At 43.1% G+C, this 17,785-nt stretch overlaps 2 protein-coding genes and 1 pseudogene across 2 annotated transcripts in view; all 3 read left to right on the top strand.

The window, feature by feature from the left end:
- LOC115733887 overlaps nucleotides 1-17,785 on the top strand; it is a 117,993-nt pseudogene that overhangs the window by 50,190 nt on the left and 50,018 nt on the right.
- LOC115731555 (protein trichome birefringence-like 41) overlaps nucleotides 268-17,785 on the top strand; it is a 72,103-nt gene continuing 54,585 nt past the window's right edge. The window contains exon 1 of the mRNA XM_048273627.1: nucleotides 268-730. Within this exon, the coding sequence (XP_048129584.1) occupies nucleotides 411-730 (320 nt within the window). The 5' untranslated portion in view covers nucleotides 268-410. The remainder of the gene's footprint in view (nucleotides 731-17,785) is intronic.
- Nucleotides 1,959-3,700, top strand: LOC125313725 (protein trichome birefringence-like 41). The gene is made up of 4 exons (XM_048273631.1): nucleotides 1,959-2,042; nucleotides 2,791-2,966; nucleotides 3,085-3,243; nucleotides 3,344-3,700. Exons 3-4 carry the CDS (start codon nucleotides 3,125-3,127, stop codon nucleotides 3,636-3,638), a joined length of 414 nt encoding a protein of 137 aa, XP_048129588.1. The 5' UTR covers nucleotides 1,959-2,042; nucleotides 2,791-2,966; nucleotides 3,085-3,124; the 3' UTR covers nucleotides 3,639-3,700.

A 17,785-nucleotide genomic window follows, 5' to 3' on the forward strand; every position in this document is an offset into this window, starting at 1 on the left:
CACAAAGTTGAAGTGTCCACATCAAAGGCGGTGATTTGCTGCTCTGCAACAACTACAAACTACAGCTACGACTACGACTACAACTCAGCAAAACCCAAAAAGGCAAATTTGCTGTAACCTTCTTAAAATCCTAATTCCTAACCAAGCCCTCCGCCGAAAATGGAAACCAAATCCTGTACTCAAGCAACTAACCAAAAAGAGAATGACAATGAAGGTCCGTTTAAGTAGAACCCAGCCAACGCTCTGTGTGTCACTGGACCATGAACCTCTCTGGTTTTCTCTCACCCACCCAACCACCTTAAATCTAACCCAGAATCCAAACTCTCTCTCTCTCTCTCTCTCTCTCTCTCTCTCTCTGCAAAAAAAAACAAAAAAAGAACCGTTTGTGTTGCTACGCTGCAGTGAGAAAGATGGGTTGGGGTTGGTGGGAACAGAGGCAATGCAGCAGATGGGCCTCTTCACATTCTTTCCATCGGATACTGGCTCTGACGTTGATGGTATGGGGAGGGACTTGGGGCTCTGAAGCAGCGCAAGGCCGCGGCAACCGAGGCTCCGGGTGCGACTTGTTCCGGGGGAGCTGGGTGGCGGACCAGTCCTACCCTCTCTACAACTCCTCCACCTGTCCCTTCGTCGAGCGCGAGTTCGCCTGCCTCAGGAACGGCCGCCCCGACCTCGCCTTCGCCAAGTACCTGTGGCAGCCCCTCGGCGGCGGCAGCTGCTCCTTGTCCAGGTCACACTCTCTCCCTCTCCCATTCCTCTCACCTCATCAGTTATCACTTTCCTCGGGTGTAGAAAACGAAAAGCATTGATTTTGATTAAAGTTGATGTGTGGGGGGGCGTCTCTGTTCTGCAATAAGCAACAGCTCGGTTTCATAACCGAAAAACTCTTTCTTTCTTACAAACAATTGCCGTGGACCCAAATGTCCCCACCGACAGTGGACGCTAAGGAACAACTTGTTAACCACTAACTTTTAAAATTGCCATTTTGATTGCCATCAAATGCTTTCTCCGGAAAGGTCAAAAAAAAAAAAAAGATTTTTTCTTCCAAAGTATGGAGAGATTTTCGATCCGTCACCTACTCGTTATGCACGTTATTGAAAAATTATACAATTATTACCATTTGAATGTTAGATTTTGCTCCAAATACGATTAGTTACGGCTCTCGATTCATCGCCCTTTTTGTAATGTAATCTGATTACTCAACATTCACATTCCTTACTAAAACATTATTGTTAAATTGGTAATTTAGTATCCTTATTTGGTATTCTAATGAGGGGTTTGTCAACAAAATCTCTGTTTTTTTTTTTTTTTTTTAACAAATCACTTTCACGTCGGGATGGCATCTCGTGAGAGGTGATGTCCCGCTAGGCGACACAGCTAATGATTTTCGCGTCTGCTAACCATCGGTGCAGCAGCGCGTCCATCGCGGCATAGCCATCTTGAGTGCCAATTGGGCTGTCCACGACACGCGCGGCAGAGCGCGTGGGAGTAACTAGAGGCAAAAAACAAAAAGGACAAAGATTCCTTTTACCGGGAAACTCAAGACTCACCGGTGGGTGAGTGCCGTCAAGCTCACGGTCGGTCACGAGATGCAACGAGTAGCATATATTGAATTTGACCGAATTCATCATATATTCGTCGTACTTCATCAAATTCAAACAATTAAATATTAAATGTGCAATATTACTTTGATTAAGAAGTCACCATCTAATAAGTTTCATAACAAATTCGAACGATTAACAGTACATTACACACTATAAGTGGGGCATCGTGCACAGTTTACTATTGGAATAGCTCCTTTGAATGAACAATTTGATCGCCATTTATAACTTGTGGTTCGGGATCGTATTCCATTTTGAGGAGGGGATAATTCATTGGTTCGGTTGTCGATTTCGCAGGTTCGATGGCCGGGTCTTTCTAGAGAGGATGAGGGGGAAGACGATCATGTTTGTGGGGGATTCACGTGCATGCTTCACCCGGCGGTGCCCAACACCAAGTACAACATCACGAGACAAGGCGACGTCTCCACCTTCGCCTTCACGGTATGTGTTCTCATCACTTTCGTTCTTCCGCTTTCGATCAAATTAAGATTAGATTTGAATCACATTATGTGACATGAGAGGTAGCACAGATCTTATTTGCAGGATCTCTTACCAGGAATCTGATTGGGATCTCAGTGATCACATGAATTAACCTTTTGTTTTGGGGTCTTCAGATCTCATTGTCTCCCATCTACATGACCATGTTTTCCTCCCTGCAGTGTTATTTTAGACCTTGCCATGTGCAGCAGTTGTTCATTTGCTGACATTCCATTGACTATTCCAATGTCTGCTAAAAACCAGAGAAAAGTTGAGCTGATTCAGAACTATATAAACTTAAAAAGGAGTAGCTTTCGTGGGAGATTCTATTTAAAATTTGATCTGGCTCATCCAAACATGAATCCAGAGCGAATGTCAGTAGCTTTTGGTCATTTGTTTGGCCGACCATTTGGTCCTCTTACCCCATCTTTCGCTTGTTAGTGTTCTAAAAAGTTAGATTTCTGTGCCTGCAAAGCTGCAAATTGATAGTCCTTTCCATTACTCCCGAAAAGTCGCTCGAAAAAGGCGTGAAATCACTGATACTCGTGCGTTTTGTAACTTTTTAGCTGTAATTGCACTTTTTGTATCTTGTGTCGCATTGAAAGCGTAACATCCTGCGCTGATGCAGCATTCTGAATAAGATACAAAGTTGCTCTTTCAGTGCTTGTATTGAGATACAAAGTTGTCCGGGGCATGATTCGTGCTTTTGCAGGACTATGGGGTTAAAGTGATGCTCGATCTCAATGTGTTCCTAGTGGATGTGGTGCGAGAACCAGTCGGACGGGTCCTGAAGCTCGACTCGATCCAAGGAGGCAAACTGTGGATGGGGATTGATATGCTCATCTTCAATACCTGGCACTAGTGGAACCGCCGAGGGCCCAGTCAACCGTGCGTCTCTACACGATTAACAATAGTGTCGTTTCGTTTGGAGGACGATCGTCTTAACATCAGATCTATATGGGAAAAATTGGACTAAATGTTTTCATTTGCTTTGTTGTTGGCTCAGGTGGGATTATATACAAGAAGGTAAGCAGATTTACAAAGACATGGATCGTATGGTCGCTTTCGAGAAGGCACTAAAAACGTGGGCTGGGTGGGTCGAAGCCAACATCGACCCAGCCAAGTCTAAAGTTTTCTTCCAAGGAATTTCTCCCTCTCATTACAAGTACTTAACCTGAAAACCATTTGGAATGATCCTGTGAAAGTTGTTAAATATCCAATGTGTATCGTAATTCTTCTAATTCATGTATGTTTTAATGTATCAGTGGCACTCTGTGGGGGGAACCGAGCGCGAAGAGTTGCCTAGGCCAGAAGCAGCCGGTGCCTGGCTCGACTTATCCAGGGGGCTTGCCACCAGCTGTGGCGGTCTTGAAGGGTGTACTGAGTAAGATCAAGAAGCCTGTGGTGTTACTAGACATAACGAATTTGTCGCTGCTGCGTAAAGATGGACATCCTTCCATATATGGCCTTGGAGGGAGAATGGCGATGGATTGTAGCCACTGGTGCTTAGCAGGTGTTCCAGATACTTGGAACGAGATCCTTTACAATCTCATTCTTTAACAAACATAAGCTCATTTTGGGGTCCCATTCATAATGAGAAATTTGAACTAGGAGATAATAAAGCAAAGGTTTTTGTCGGATTGGTTGCCTCTTCGCATTGCACCCCCAAAGTGATGCATGGTAATCTTATTTTTCTCCTAATGAAACTCTCAGACAGCAGACCGACCCCGATAGACCCAGCCACAAGAAAAGCTCATCCAACATAAGCAAATGAATAACAGATCATTCCCTTTTTTTCCGTAAGTACTGTGAAGGTTTGCGAATCTGTTTCCAGGGTTTATATTATTGAGACAATTCGACGAAATTATATTTGAGGCCTTGGAGGACTAAACAGAAGAACCCTGAACGAAAAAACGATTGACCTAAGTTTTGAGAACTGAACTAAAGAACAATCGTGCACTCTTATCCTTCTGAGATGACACTCAAAACCCTTGACATAGTGTCCCTGACGTGGAGGATAGGTAAGTTTCAGAAAAAAAAACATGGCAAACTCCATGTGATTAACATTTTTCATATAAATTGTCTCGCAACCTACTGGGGTCCAATCATCTCGATCCAGTATGCACTCTCGTGCTCTTGCCGAAAAATATGGGGCTCAAAAGTCGGATCAGCTCGGTGTATGCTGTTCTGTTTGTTTCGGGTCTTCTCCAAGCCAATGGCATTGCTAAGGGAGAGCGAAATGAATATCTTGGTGATTTTGATCTATTCCAAGGGAGTTGGGTGTATGATGACACATCATACCCTCTATGCAACACCTCGACATGCCCGTTCATCCAGGAACAGTTTAATTGACAGGGGAATGGACGGAGCGATAAATTCTATCTGCATTACAGGTGGAAGCCTGGTGCTTGCGCATTACCCGAGTACACGTCGCAAACTTGAACTCTCTGTCCATTTCTTTTATCGTTGTTCACAAAATTCTCTGTTCAGGGAAATAAAACTGTATTGGATTTTAAAGTCACAACTCTTTTGGTGATCACGAAAATTCGGAGTGGTTGGATTCTGTAACTTCTTCAGGGGGGCAAGTGATTCGTATTTGATGATGTGATACAGGTTCAGTGGCCAGGATTTCCTGAGGAGGATGAAGGAGAAGAAGATACTATTTGTGGGCGACTCGTTGAGCGTCAATCAGTGGCAGTCGCTCACCTGTATATTGCACGCGTCCGTTCCCGAGTCCAAGTACACACTCTCCACAAAAAATGGTCTCTCCACTTTTATCCTCCCAGTGAGTTTCGCTATCGGTATCAGTCTGCCTACTATGAGTTGCGCGCTATTTTCTTCGTATAAATCCTTCATATCATCTTCATTCTGGCCTCTTGGCTATGAAGTAAACCGATGACAGATAACTAAGATGCTGTTTTGCAGGATTATGGAATATCCATTGTGCTATCAAGAAACAATTTTTTTGTGGATATCGTCGAGGAGAAGATAGGGAGAGTCCTGAAGCTCGGGGCTTTTTTCCAAACCAGGTGTAAAAAACAAAATAATTACCAAATCAGGGGTTGACTTTTTTTATTTACCAAATCAGGTGTCGCTCGGCAGTCATAGTGCCGAGCGACACTCCGCTCGGCATCCACACCGCCGATCGGCCGGGGGAATGGCGGTCAAAGTCCGGTCGGCACTTATAGTGTCGAACGGACTGCCGCTCGACGATATTAGTGCCGACCGGCTTCGCGAAATAAAACAAATCATAAATAATTATATATTTGGATTCGTTCAATGGTAGAAATAGGACTTGTATTATAGAGTGAATGATTAGGAAATAATTTATCTAACACATGAAAGCGGTCAAGGTTTGGGGAAGAAAAAGGCATCGTCTAAATGGTCAATGGGTTTTCATTTTACAAATTGTGGACGAATTAGATTGTAAAATGTACAACACTACACCCCTATCATTTTCATATTGTCTATAATTGGATTGACTTCGCATGGCATGCGCTAATTTCATTTGATCCAAATGACAGAGTTGTTGGAAGAGTATGTATTAATCATAATTAAGTAGGCAAATTGGGTTGATCACAAAATTGATATCGATTATTCAGTACATTGTAATTAAGAAGGTGCAAACGAATTGGAGTTTTAAGTATCGAGCATACGGGACCTCAAACACCTAGCCAGTTCTTTATAAGCTAAGTACTTAACGATTTATTCTTTTGTAGAATAAATTGTTAGCCGAGGTGTCATATACTATCCAAATAATGATAGTGCGGACACCAATTATTTTAGAAATAAAGAGCATGTTGCTTTCTGACGGTTGACATTTTCCCTCCTTAGTTTTCACGTATCAAATTAAGGAATAATAAATTACGCGCATACTAAGAAAATAGAAAGAGGATTTCCTTCGTATTTATTTTTTGACATCACACCATTCTCAAAATACTCAAAACAACGTAACGATCTCGGAGACTTGCTACAGGGCGGGCCCGAGGCTCCTTAATCCGAACATAAACCCAAGATTAAAAATGAACAACCATGAAGAGACACACACCCTTTAGGAGAGACATCATCATAAGATCGACAATCTTGTGGTAATAGACGGTGATCACCTCATACGTCCGACATTCTTAGCAAGCATTACGGTTGGCCTAGAGATAACCCTCAAGAGCATTGAACAAGCCCAAGACCTTCTCCTTGCCTTCGTTGATTTGCTCCTCGGTGAACTGAATGTTACCAGTGGCGTAGTACTTGCTCCTGTTCTTGCATATGGACCCTCCCTCGGGGTTGGCCTCGATCTTGATGTCGTATGAGATCTTCTCTAATATGTTCATCAGGGCGTCGCCCTCAATCCAGCTGTAGCTGTATGTGAGTTTCTCCCGGTCCAGAGCGTCAACCCCGTATTTCGCGTACTTGAAATGGCTAGCTGCAATTGTTATCGTTGAATCAAATGTAAGAGAGCGTTACTTGCAAATATATTGATGATGAGTCAAAATTGTTTGTATGCAAATTGTGATACCAATTCACAAGAAGCACTGGACACAAGATGGTGCGGCGTAACTTGACGGTTGTAACTTTCTGGCTAAGGATTTTTCCTCTTTGCTCTAGGGTTGTAAATTTTAACAGACAAAAGAATTCCGTGGTCACTCTCAAACATAATTAGTATATCTGTACACTCTCTATGCATTTTGTAAGTTACTTTGAACTATCATCTACTAGTGTCTATATGAGTAGGCATTATTTTTTTTTTTTAAGGGATCGATTGATTTTTTTAATTTATTATTTTCATTGGTCAAAGCATTCATCCTATGAAGTTGCTCGAAAGATGCAAGTTGAGCTCATATATGTATCTGCACGATATGTTGTCTTTAGCTCTTTTTGGAATAATTATGAGAGAATGAACCGACCGGATTCATATTTTTTTTTTAAGGATAAATTGTATCGGGACATTTCATCAAAATTATCTCGAACATTGATTGGGAAACAAAATAGGAATTTGACTTCGCCGGGGTAGTTGGATCGGTGATTTCATCTTGGATAGAAACATGCATAGAATCTTTTGAGGGTTGACCCCCTATATATATATATATATACTACTTTAATGGAAATACGGACTGATAATATCTCTGCAAAAATGAGAGTTCATTTCTTTTTCCGCTGATCAAGTTAATTTGAAGCTATTCATACGGTTGTTTCAAAAAAAGAAAAAAAAAAAAAAAAAGCAATCGAACACAATAATAAACAAACAAGAAAATATATCGGACACTGGATTTACGCAATCCGATTGGCGACACATACTCCATGAGGAGCAGCACATGATTCACCATTAATCAAGCGACAAAACGAAAATTACAACTACACTTGAGTCACTAAAATACTCTCACTTCTTTATAGTCCTCACAATTCATCGCGAGACAATCTGATGACAGAATTCACATAATTTTCCACAAGATTTACTGACTTGATCACTAAAAGCTCCTTTTGGATGAAATTCAAAAGGAGAAAATGCTCAAGCCACGTATTAATTTTCACCAAAAATTTTTTGCCGAAGGTACCAAATCGATCCTTTTGTCTCCGACTTAGTATTAAAGTAATCCGTTTGAAATTTTTTGCACTAAATTAATCTTCATACACAACTATGACACTAAAAGTGTACTTTTGCCGGGGTAAAAGTGAACATGAAATTTGCCTGTTGGAAAACTTCTGACGTGTGTTTAAATTGGGGAGAAACGTAGAAAAGTAGCTTCTCCAATAATCATATGATCTTCTTGAATAATTATATGATCTTCTTGAATGGAGATTAGTGTTTTAAAATTGCTCCATCTAATGCTTTTCTTCCACCATCCCCTTTTGATGCACAGGGTTTACGGTTTTTGGTGGTAGCTCAATTTTTAAGGTTTTAGTGATGAACAAAAAAATTACGTATTTATGTTACCATGGGCACCGTTTTCGTGGTTTTTTTTTTTTTTTTTTTTTATTTTTTTGGTGTTTTCTTCAAATAAATAAAAATGGATACGTGTGGAAACACGACATATAATTGCATAAGATATACAAAAACACGAAATCTTCATAATAGATAACAAGTTAATTGCAATTACATGTACTAACGATGTCGTCTTCCTACATGACCTCATGTTCCGCAATGAGGTTGTCTCCGTTGATCGGGAGGCCTAGTGTCATATCGACGAGAACGAGGATCCGACCGAGTAGGATGTCTCGATGACGAAGGCATATCTTGTGAAAATATGTCATACCCTTCTGTATGAGGGACTGGATAAGAATGAGAGAAATCGGGTCCATATTTCGAAGGAGAACTAGCCGGAGTCTGCGGATGTTGATCATCAAATGTTCCGGCGAACCGGGTAAACCCCGCATCGAAATGCTGGCTGAACCCCGGAGTGAACTCGGGAGCGAAATCCGTTGTATGATATTCCATGGAATACGGGACGACATCATCATATGTATGAGCTCGAGAATTTCTCCGGGTCGGGTGAACAGGTTTCGGGGGGTCATCCTCCTCGTCCGGCCCAACGGGTGTTGCCGTAGTTGCTGGTTAAGGTGCTGGCATCATTGTTAGCCGCCGCTCCTCATTCCGGGCATATAACATTGCCCTAGCTATCGTCCTCACTTCTTCCCAAGCTCGAGGAGATGGACCGACCGAATCCATGATATGAACGATCCGTTCGACACCGTCACTCTAGTAATGATATCAAAATTAACAAAAGTTATCAATATATCAATAATTTATGTTACTTAAAATAAGTAGTGAAATAAATTGAAATTAAAATGCACGAACCGTTGAACCCATTGCAGCTCCCGCAACAGAAATCCACTTCCTTGTATGTCGACGGAACCACTCCATATATCCGGAATGAAAGTGGAGTGTTTCCGTTGAATGTCTACCCCGCACTATACGTTCGGCACGTTTGTTCCACAAATCGATCCACCGTCCGTGCTTATTCTCCCAATCAATCTTGGGTGGCGTGTTATCAAGACCATGCAAGCCACTATGATCGTGAGGATTCTTAGGTATTGGCTGCCGCAACCGAAACTGTTGAAGTACACGGTCCGGATAGTGCCACTCAACTATCCAGTGACGGATGAGTGGGACTTTTGCCCTCCAATAGTTTTGTCCGTGAAAGCATTAATCTGGTACATCTTCTTCAATTTCGTCATACGGCTCCTAAATAATCTGTTATCGTAATGAAATATATCAAATTACACCAAAGCTAAATTTAAAGATTAACATTATATTGAACCCACTCGTTGCTATCATTACTTACATCATCGGTCCCCATTCGATCAAATTGGTAGCGCAGATGTGTCACAGTATGCGTGGGGACGTCGGTTGTAGTTCGGCCTCGACTCCAGCTGCAGAAACATAAAACTTTAGATTTCATGTACTATACGCGCTGCAAAACAATTAATGACGCACGAAATGAAAAAAGGCAATACATGACATACCGACTACCGAAAGGTGCATATGGGAAAGGAGCAGCGGAAGTCGGACTGGGGGAGACACATTTGAAACGCTCCCACGCCCAAATCTGGAGTACATGTAGGGCACCGCCCATTTGCCTCGCGTTTGGATCGGTTGTACGGCATAGCTCTCGATACAACCCCGCTAGTGCTTCTGAACCTCAACTGTACTGTGTAGGGGCCTCGATGTTCGCTAATAATGGGAGAAATAGTAAACTAACTCGAGCACCTGATTTGTCCGCGAAAATATATCCTCCAATTAGGCCGAGAATGAATGCCCTAGCATGATATAGTACGATGACCTCATCGGCATCTTACGGAAGATAATGAAAGTTTTCACTTAACCATCTTAAATTTATTTGTGTGCCGCGCGATTGAGCTGGCTGAGCACCAAGCGATTGATCACAGAGAGCGCCCCAATTCCAATCGGTAGGGCCATGAATCGCAAGTCCCTCGATAGGAAGCCCCGTAATCATCGCAATGTCCTGCAGCATGATCGTAACTTCACCTTCCGGCATATGAAAGGTATGGGTCTCGGGCCTCCATCGCTCAACCAATGCTGTAATCAAATGCCAATCAAGCTGGACAAACCCCATTTTATAAACACCGTAAAATCCCGAATCTTGCAGATAAGGGACAATTTGCGGATCAAGTTCACCTACGTGTTGCGCCGCTCGTTGACATCTAAGAACTGCAGTTGCGGGTATCTGAAAAATTGTCACATGAACTATTAGTGACAATTTTCATAATGAGCCGAATTAATGACAGTTAACATGCTAAATTCCGCAATTATCTCGGCGTCCCATAAAGCTTGTGATCCGTGTCCGGCCTGCCCCCTAAGTAGTGAATCAACCTCGGGCCCGGGCTGAATGTGACTCCTCCGTGCCATATCAACGGAATTGAGAAGAATGACAAAAATTCGTAACTTTAGTGAGTGATCGAGGAAGAGCACAAGAGTTGAGTAAGCAATGCAAGGAAGATAACCGATGATGAGGAATAAGAGCGCTTTCGATTCTACTTAAAAAGTAGAGCGTGGGAGGCTTTCGCATCGCCCGTGAAGGCGCCGCAGAGGCCTCCCACGGGCGCAGTACCATTATTGGCATTGCAGCTCATGTGAAGGGGTAGCCCCCTCCCTCCTACGGCTTGCGGCGCCAATAATGACGCTGCAAGATTAGGGGGTGGGGGGCAACCCCTTCCCTACGGCTGCAGCACCATGCTGCAGCCTAGGGGAGCCCCCTATCTCTGCAGCGCCATTATGGCACTGCGGCGTCGCGCGAGGGGGGGAGGGCGCTGCAATGCCCGTGGCTTTGCGGTGGAGGGGGCCCCTCTCCTACGGCGCCAAATGGCACTGCACTCTCGGGGAGGCCCCCCCCTCGGCGCCATCCGTAGGAGGGGGTGCCCCCACCCTCTATTATTACTATGCCATTATTCGCGCTCAAGCACATTCACGGGTGCTACGGCCTCTCTTTGGCTGTGTTTAAAGTACGATTGAAGCCCCCCTCCCTCTCACTCTCGCATTCTCATATCACTCTCGCACTCTCCCTCTCTCGTGTTCCAACTCTCGCATTCCCTCTATTTCACACAAAAACCTCTCAATTGCCTTAGGCTCAGAAATTGTTGCACTCTCCGTTGCTTCGGTAAGTGTATATTACGGTGTGTGTTTTTTATATTTGTTATTAATATATGCGTTATATTGAAATTAATTTTTGAAATTTTGTTTTCCAGAAGTTGTGATTTGGTGCAAAGCCAACCTTGTTGCTCGGTGCATTCTCTTGGCATTTAAGAAATATTCATTCGGCACGTGCTCTCCATCGATAGTTTGAGGTTAATTCGTTGTACCTTTTTTCTAGAGTTTCGTAAGTATCGATTTATTTTTTGGGTTGTTATTTATATGTGAAATAATTGCAACATTTAAAATTTATTGAATTTTATTTTTGGAAACATTTCTTTAGCGGAATGTTTTTTTCATTTGATATATTGCTTGTTCTAATGTTTCGTAAAATGTACCCGTCAAATAATTTATAATTTGTTTAACGGAATGGCGTCTACATCTATTGCGATTGTGCATTGGGGAGGCAGAATAGTGCAAAAAGATTATGGAAATGATTACCAAAAAGGAGAATCTACCTGGTTCGAGTTTGCAAACATATGGACATTAGATGCGATACGTGCTACGATTGAGAGCGCGTTGAATATTACCGGAAACCAGTACATTCATAGCATCATCTATAGATACCCAAATGTCACACAAGGGTTTGTCGTGTATGATATAATGGACGTGCGTGATGATAATATCGTTCGGATGATCCAGCGGTTTGCCAATCGGACTTCTGGAATGGGGTTTATAGTGTTTTATGTCATTGTAGATGAACACCAGGTGATACATGATTACCATACGGGGGAAGGGTCCAATGTTTGTGAAGAAGAAGAAGAACAAGAAGGAGCAGAAGAAGCGGAAGAAGAAGATGATGTGCGTAATCGACCGGGTGAGTCCGATGATAATAACGATAATAATGATGATGATGGTGATAATGATGATAATGACCATGATGAGGTTAGCGATGAAGACAATGATAGTTGGATGGACAGTGATGATAGTGATGCCGAAGTCGTTGAATCTGACAATATGGAGAGTTACTATAACACGCAGTATAGTAACCCCATTCAGCCATTGGTACATCCACCGCCCTATTCGGAGATCGACTTTGATATGATGCAAGATGATACAAGAGCAAAGCCGGGCGGTACGGTATTTGATCCGTTGAAAGAATTTGCTATTGGGCAGATTTTCCCATCACGGGATGCGGTACTGCTAGCCGCCAAAGAGTACTCAATCAGAAGAAATCATAGGTTTTGCTATGATACCACGAAGAAGAGAGAATATGTCATCAAGTGTGGTAATCCGAATGGACCATGCATTTGAAGGCTCCACGCGATCACAAAAGTTGGTGGCATGTTTTGGAAAATAAGTAAGTATAATGGCCCACATACATGCAGTAATATACATGCATCTGCAGATCATCCGCACCTCGATCAAATGTACATATGCAGCTTCATCCAACAAATGGTCTCCACCCAACCGGATATCAAAATCAAGGCAATCATGGCGGAGATTCAAGATAAGCTTAACTTCCAACCTACTTACCGTAAAATCTAGAAGGCCAAACAATTGGCGATTGCCAAAGAATTTGGAGGATGGGATGAGTCATATGGTAGGTTGAGGAGGTACATGAACGCAATGATGAAAGAGAATCCAGGTTCTCATTTCGTGATCAAAGATCGCATGGCTGAGGATGAGAGCCGCACGGTTTTCGACCGCATGTTTTGGACTTTCGGGCAAACAATTGAAGGTTTCAAATGTTGTCGGCCTGTTATATTTGTCGACGGTACTTTCTTGTATGGAAAATACCGAAGAACGCTCCTTTGTGCGGCCTCACTTGATGGGAATAATCATAATTTCCCATTGGCATTTGCTGTGGTTGATAGGGAAAATGTTGACAATCGGCGGTGGTTTATGAATATGTTGCGGAGATATGTCACCAGAAGGGATGATATTTGTGTGATATCAGACGGACATATCGGGATTCAACAAGCAATGCAAACAACACGGTGGCGTCCTCCACATGCCCACCATAGATATTGCATTCTTCATATTGTCAGCAACTACAAAAAATATTTCAAAAATGCCGACGGGATAAAACATGTTCAAATGGCAGGTAAACGTTGAATTTCGTGAATTCCCACCTCAAAAATTTTTAAAAAATTTTATTATAATGTACTGTATTAATTATTGTTGTAATGTGCAGCTTACGCGAATCAATGACGGAAGTTCGATTTCATCATGAGCCGAATTAGGGAGGTCGATCAACTCACAGCTGAATGGTGTGATCAGATTCCAAGGGAGAAATGGACAAAGGCTTATGATGGAGGGAAGAGATATGGGTCGATGACCACAAATTTGGTTGAATCGGTTAACGGGATGCTGAAACCCGTTTGTGGTTTGCCAATAACAGCTATGGTGGAAAAGATGTTCTACCGGTTGTCTCATTATTTTGACACGAGGAGAACGATGTACACGATGCAGAAGGCCAACCAATGGCAATTTACGCAAATTGCGGGTGAAACGCTCCACAAAAATAGCGAAAAGGCAAAGAGGCATCGGGTAAGATGTTTCGACTGCGAAAGAGGGATTTACGAAGTGAAAACTGCACGTGATAGAACTAGAGGATCCGGGGGCAACAAATACAAAGTGCATCTACACGAGCGAACATGCACATGTGGGAAATTTGAACAGTTGAAAATTCCTTGTTCCCACGTAATTGCAGTATGCCAACTACATGCAATTGATTACACTGGGTTCGTAGATGAATGCTATACGTTGGACAAAACCCTTTAGTGCTATCGGTACATGTTTCATCCGTTAGGGCATCATGACTATCGGGATAAAGCTAATGAGTTGCCATTAGTTCCGGATCCAAGGCGTATTAGGAAGAAAGGAAGGCCTCGTGCATCTCGGATACGTAATGAGATGGACTAGAGAACCCCGAGCAGTAGTGATTCGCGTAACCATTGCACGAACTGCGGGAAATCAGGGCACAACAGACAAACATGTGCGCACAGATCGGCCCGGGATTAGATGACAGTTGTGTCAATTATGTAGAATAGTTTGATGACACTTTTGTAATGTTATAATACCGTTCAACGATCATATTTATTACGTTCATTTTTTTAGTTGATTTTTATATTACATGTGTAATTTTTTTTGTGACATTACAATATCTCAATTGCGCGATATTTCATCATTTATGTGTACATATAATTACTTAATTAATCTACGGCCAATAGTTTCCTACTTTGTGCACATATAATTACTACATGTAATTGCACATATACACGTCGTCGGAGTATCCCTTCCCACCTCTTATGGAGCCAAAAAACTTGGGCATCATGGACTTTTCAAATGCAAAAAAGAGAATAATTCAAACTGAATTAATCAAACCCGTGAATGGCGCTGCAACGCCCAGGTGTGCAGACGCAACTGAAGCTACGTCCGCACACAATAAGGTGTAGGGGAGGCCTTCCATAGGCGCTGCAGTGCTATTATTGGCACTGCAACGTCTCGCTTTTCTTTCTTTATTTTTGTTCATGCGGTGCCATTATTGGCATTGCAACGTACTTGGTTGGGGGAGGCCCCCCCAACCAAGTACTCGGCTCTGTGCTTTGGGAACTACCATGACCTCTCCCTTTCACTCTCTCTCAAATTTGAAGTGACATGACCTCTCTCTCTCTCTCTCTCTCTCTCTCTCTCTCTCTCTCTCTCTCTCAGCCTATATTTGGAGGACCCCCCACGCGGCCCCCCGCCGCGGCTCTGCAGACCCGTGGGGGGGAGGGGCCCCGCCCCTCCGCAGCACCCCCACGGGTGCTGCAGAGCCCCGGCCGGGGGGGGCCTCCCCCAAATAGAGGCAGTAGAGCCGGGAGGGCCTCCCCCAAATCTCGCAATATAAATTGGATGGGAAGGAAGTCAGTTTTGGAGCGCAAAAACGAAGTTAGTCTCGGTTATTTTTCTCTCATTCTTAAGTGCTTCGTGAAAGAAAGGAAGGACATGATGGATTCTCTCATCGAACAAGACCGAGCCGTCGAGCGCGGCGAGTACCCCCCCTGCCACGGCCGGGATGGGGATTCTACGTTTGTGGCACCGAATCCAGCGAAGGAAATGGTACGCATACTCTAGCCGTCCTAGACTTTTTGTCGCTAATTTCTCGTAAAGGTTCACTCCTTATCGCTGTTTTTCACAACCATCACAATTTTGGTTTCCATTTTGTGAGAATTGGCTTAATCGGTTTTAAAGGCCGTACATTTTTAAATGCCTAAAAATCCAAATAAGGTTTGAGGTCTACCCCGATTTTATGTTCGTGCGGGCGATTGTGCGCCTCCAATGCGGAGATACTAGTTTTGAGGAGACTTTGATCTATTGTAACGATTGTAAGGAATACGCTGTCCACCGGTAAGTTCGCCCCTCACACCCTCTATAATTACATCACATAATGATACATGTGCATCCTCGTATGCATGCATGCAAGAGAATGCTCGCTGTTAAAAATTTGGAATGTCGGCCTCATTTTTTTTTTATCTATTTTTCAGCTATTGCCTAGAGACCGTGGTTTTCCATGGGAACGATCTTTGGTTCTGCGAGGATTGTCAACCCGAGATTGGAAAGCCCGACACGAATGGGGAAGGCTTTACTCCCACGGGGCAGAAGAAGAAGAAGAGGAGGACTAAGAACCAGAAGTGGACGAGGGTGAAGAATGGAAGAAATAAGAAAATGCTCAAGCCATGAGCATAAAAGGGATGAGGAAAGAGACGACCTCAATAGCCCCAAATCATTATTGTCTATCTACCTCGGGACTTTTCTTGTCCCCGCTTTCATATATTCTAACCATCAACTGAAAGCATTTCTCTAACAACATCTATTTTGCTCTACCCACCCTACGCTTTCTAATCAATTTTAAGTGGGAAGAAGAGCGGTTCTAGTCGTTCCGCGGTCACTAATCTCCTCAAGATTCTTCCTAAAATGTAGCAAACATCGTATTCGGAATCCATCTTATATCACTTCACACCCCGATCTGTTGTTTAATACGAGATTACTCCAATCCACGTAAGCTAGACAATGACTTGAACCCTAATGAGCTTTATGGTATACTCAAAAAGTCAACATCGGCTCGTGAAATTTGCCTCTTTCCAAGTACTAAAATGAACTTCGACCAACCCCCCCAAAAAGAAAAAAGACGGCCTTAATGTCCTTTCGATGTAAATTAATCTCTTCAATATCATGTATATTGAACTTTTCAGTTTGTTCACTAGCCATGTTTTTTTTGCTCCACTTACACAAGAAAGCAACTTCGGTAACTATTGATTGACAAAACATGATTAAAATAAAATAAAAATTTGCAAATTGCATGTTCTGGAGAAGCCATTCTTTGAATAGCCGAAGAGGCATATTAGTTTCTGCACCATCTTTGATTTTCATGCATAGTCAAAAGCCAATCGTCTTGATGACCTTTTTTTTCTTTTTCCTTTTTTTTTTTTGGGTAATCCTTTGCTTGGTTTCTCGGAGGCCCGTGCAAGTGATGAGAGTCTCATTCGACAAGATAATGCCTTTTTATTTTTTTATTTTTCGCACCCCTCCTCATTCAAACATGAGGCATGAATATCATATGCTTTCGTGTGATATCGGTGGCTACATACACATACATAATTATAAGAATTCTCGCGACACGCCGAAATCGCTATGCCCTTAATCCACGGGTTGTTAAATCAGCCGATTGCTTGTGAGACTTCTTAGTTTGTCGCGTGATTTTTTTTTTTTGTTCGAATGAATTCAAGCTTCAGCCCTAGCTAAGAGTTTGGTTCCCTAAGATTAGTCAATTACACGTGAATTTTCGTAATCACCTAGCCCTTTGGAGTGCGAGGATACCCCCGACCAAGTCCAAATGCATGCACATACGAAAATTACCTTTTTGCCCCTTTAGCTTCCATCATTCACACAACCTAAGCTCACTTCTCGGGAATGACCCCCTTTTCGTCTTTTTACTCTCGAATCATTCCCTCTCGGTGAGAGAGACGTTTTCCGTAAACGGGGGATATTACCATATCATCCATTGTCAGCACAATTGCATCCCCTAAAATTTGTCCCAAAGCACCAACATATCTTACGTTGTGTGTCCAATGTGTGGGGTTGGGGTGGGCGCCGGGCCCATTCGGCACCCGCTCGGCATCTATAGTGCCGAGCGGCTGCCGGTCGGCACTTATAGTGCCGAACGGACTACCGGTCGGCACTAATATCGCTGAAGCGGCGATCCGTTCGGCACTATAAGTGCCGACCGGACTTTGTCCACCGGTCCCCCGGCCGATCGGCAGTGTGATCGCTGAGCGGAGTGTCGCTCGGCACTATGATCGCCGAGTGACACCCGATTTGGTAAATAAAAAAAGTCAACCCCCGATTTGGTAATTATTTTGTTTTTTCCACCTGGTTTGGAAAAAAGCCCCGAAGCTCGACTCTATCGCTAACGGCAGTGCATGGAAAGGACACGACGTACTAATTTTCAACACATGGCACTGGTGGCTTCACAGAGGGAAGATGCAACCGTGAGATATTGCTGCGCGTCAAGTGTTTAAGTATGATGCATAGTGTATAAATCGCGAGAGAATAGTTTCGACGAAGGCAACACATTCAC

Source organism: Rhodamnia argentea, chromosome 2, assembly GCF_020921035.1.
Source record: "Rhodamnia argentea isolate NSW1041297 chromosome 2, ASM2092103v1, whole genome shotgun sequence".
In the NCBI taxonomy this organism is placed as follows: domain Eukaryota; kingdom Viridiplantae; phylum Streptophyta; class Magnoliopsida; order Myrtales; family Myrtaceae; genus Rhodamnia; species Rhodamnia argentea.

What these genes read in the sequence shown, in the direction of transcription:
- LOC125313725 (XM_048273631.1), top strand. Translation starts at nt 3,125, where the DNA reads ATGGATCGTATGGTCGCTTTCGAGAAGGCACTAAAAACGTGGGCTGGG. An exon ending in ATTTCTCCCTCTCATTACAA is followed by an intron (nt 3,244 to 3,343) that starts GTACTTAACCTG and finishes TTAATGTATCAG; the next exon opens with TGGCACTCTGTGGGGGGAAC.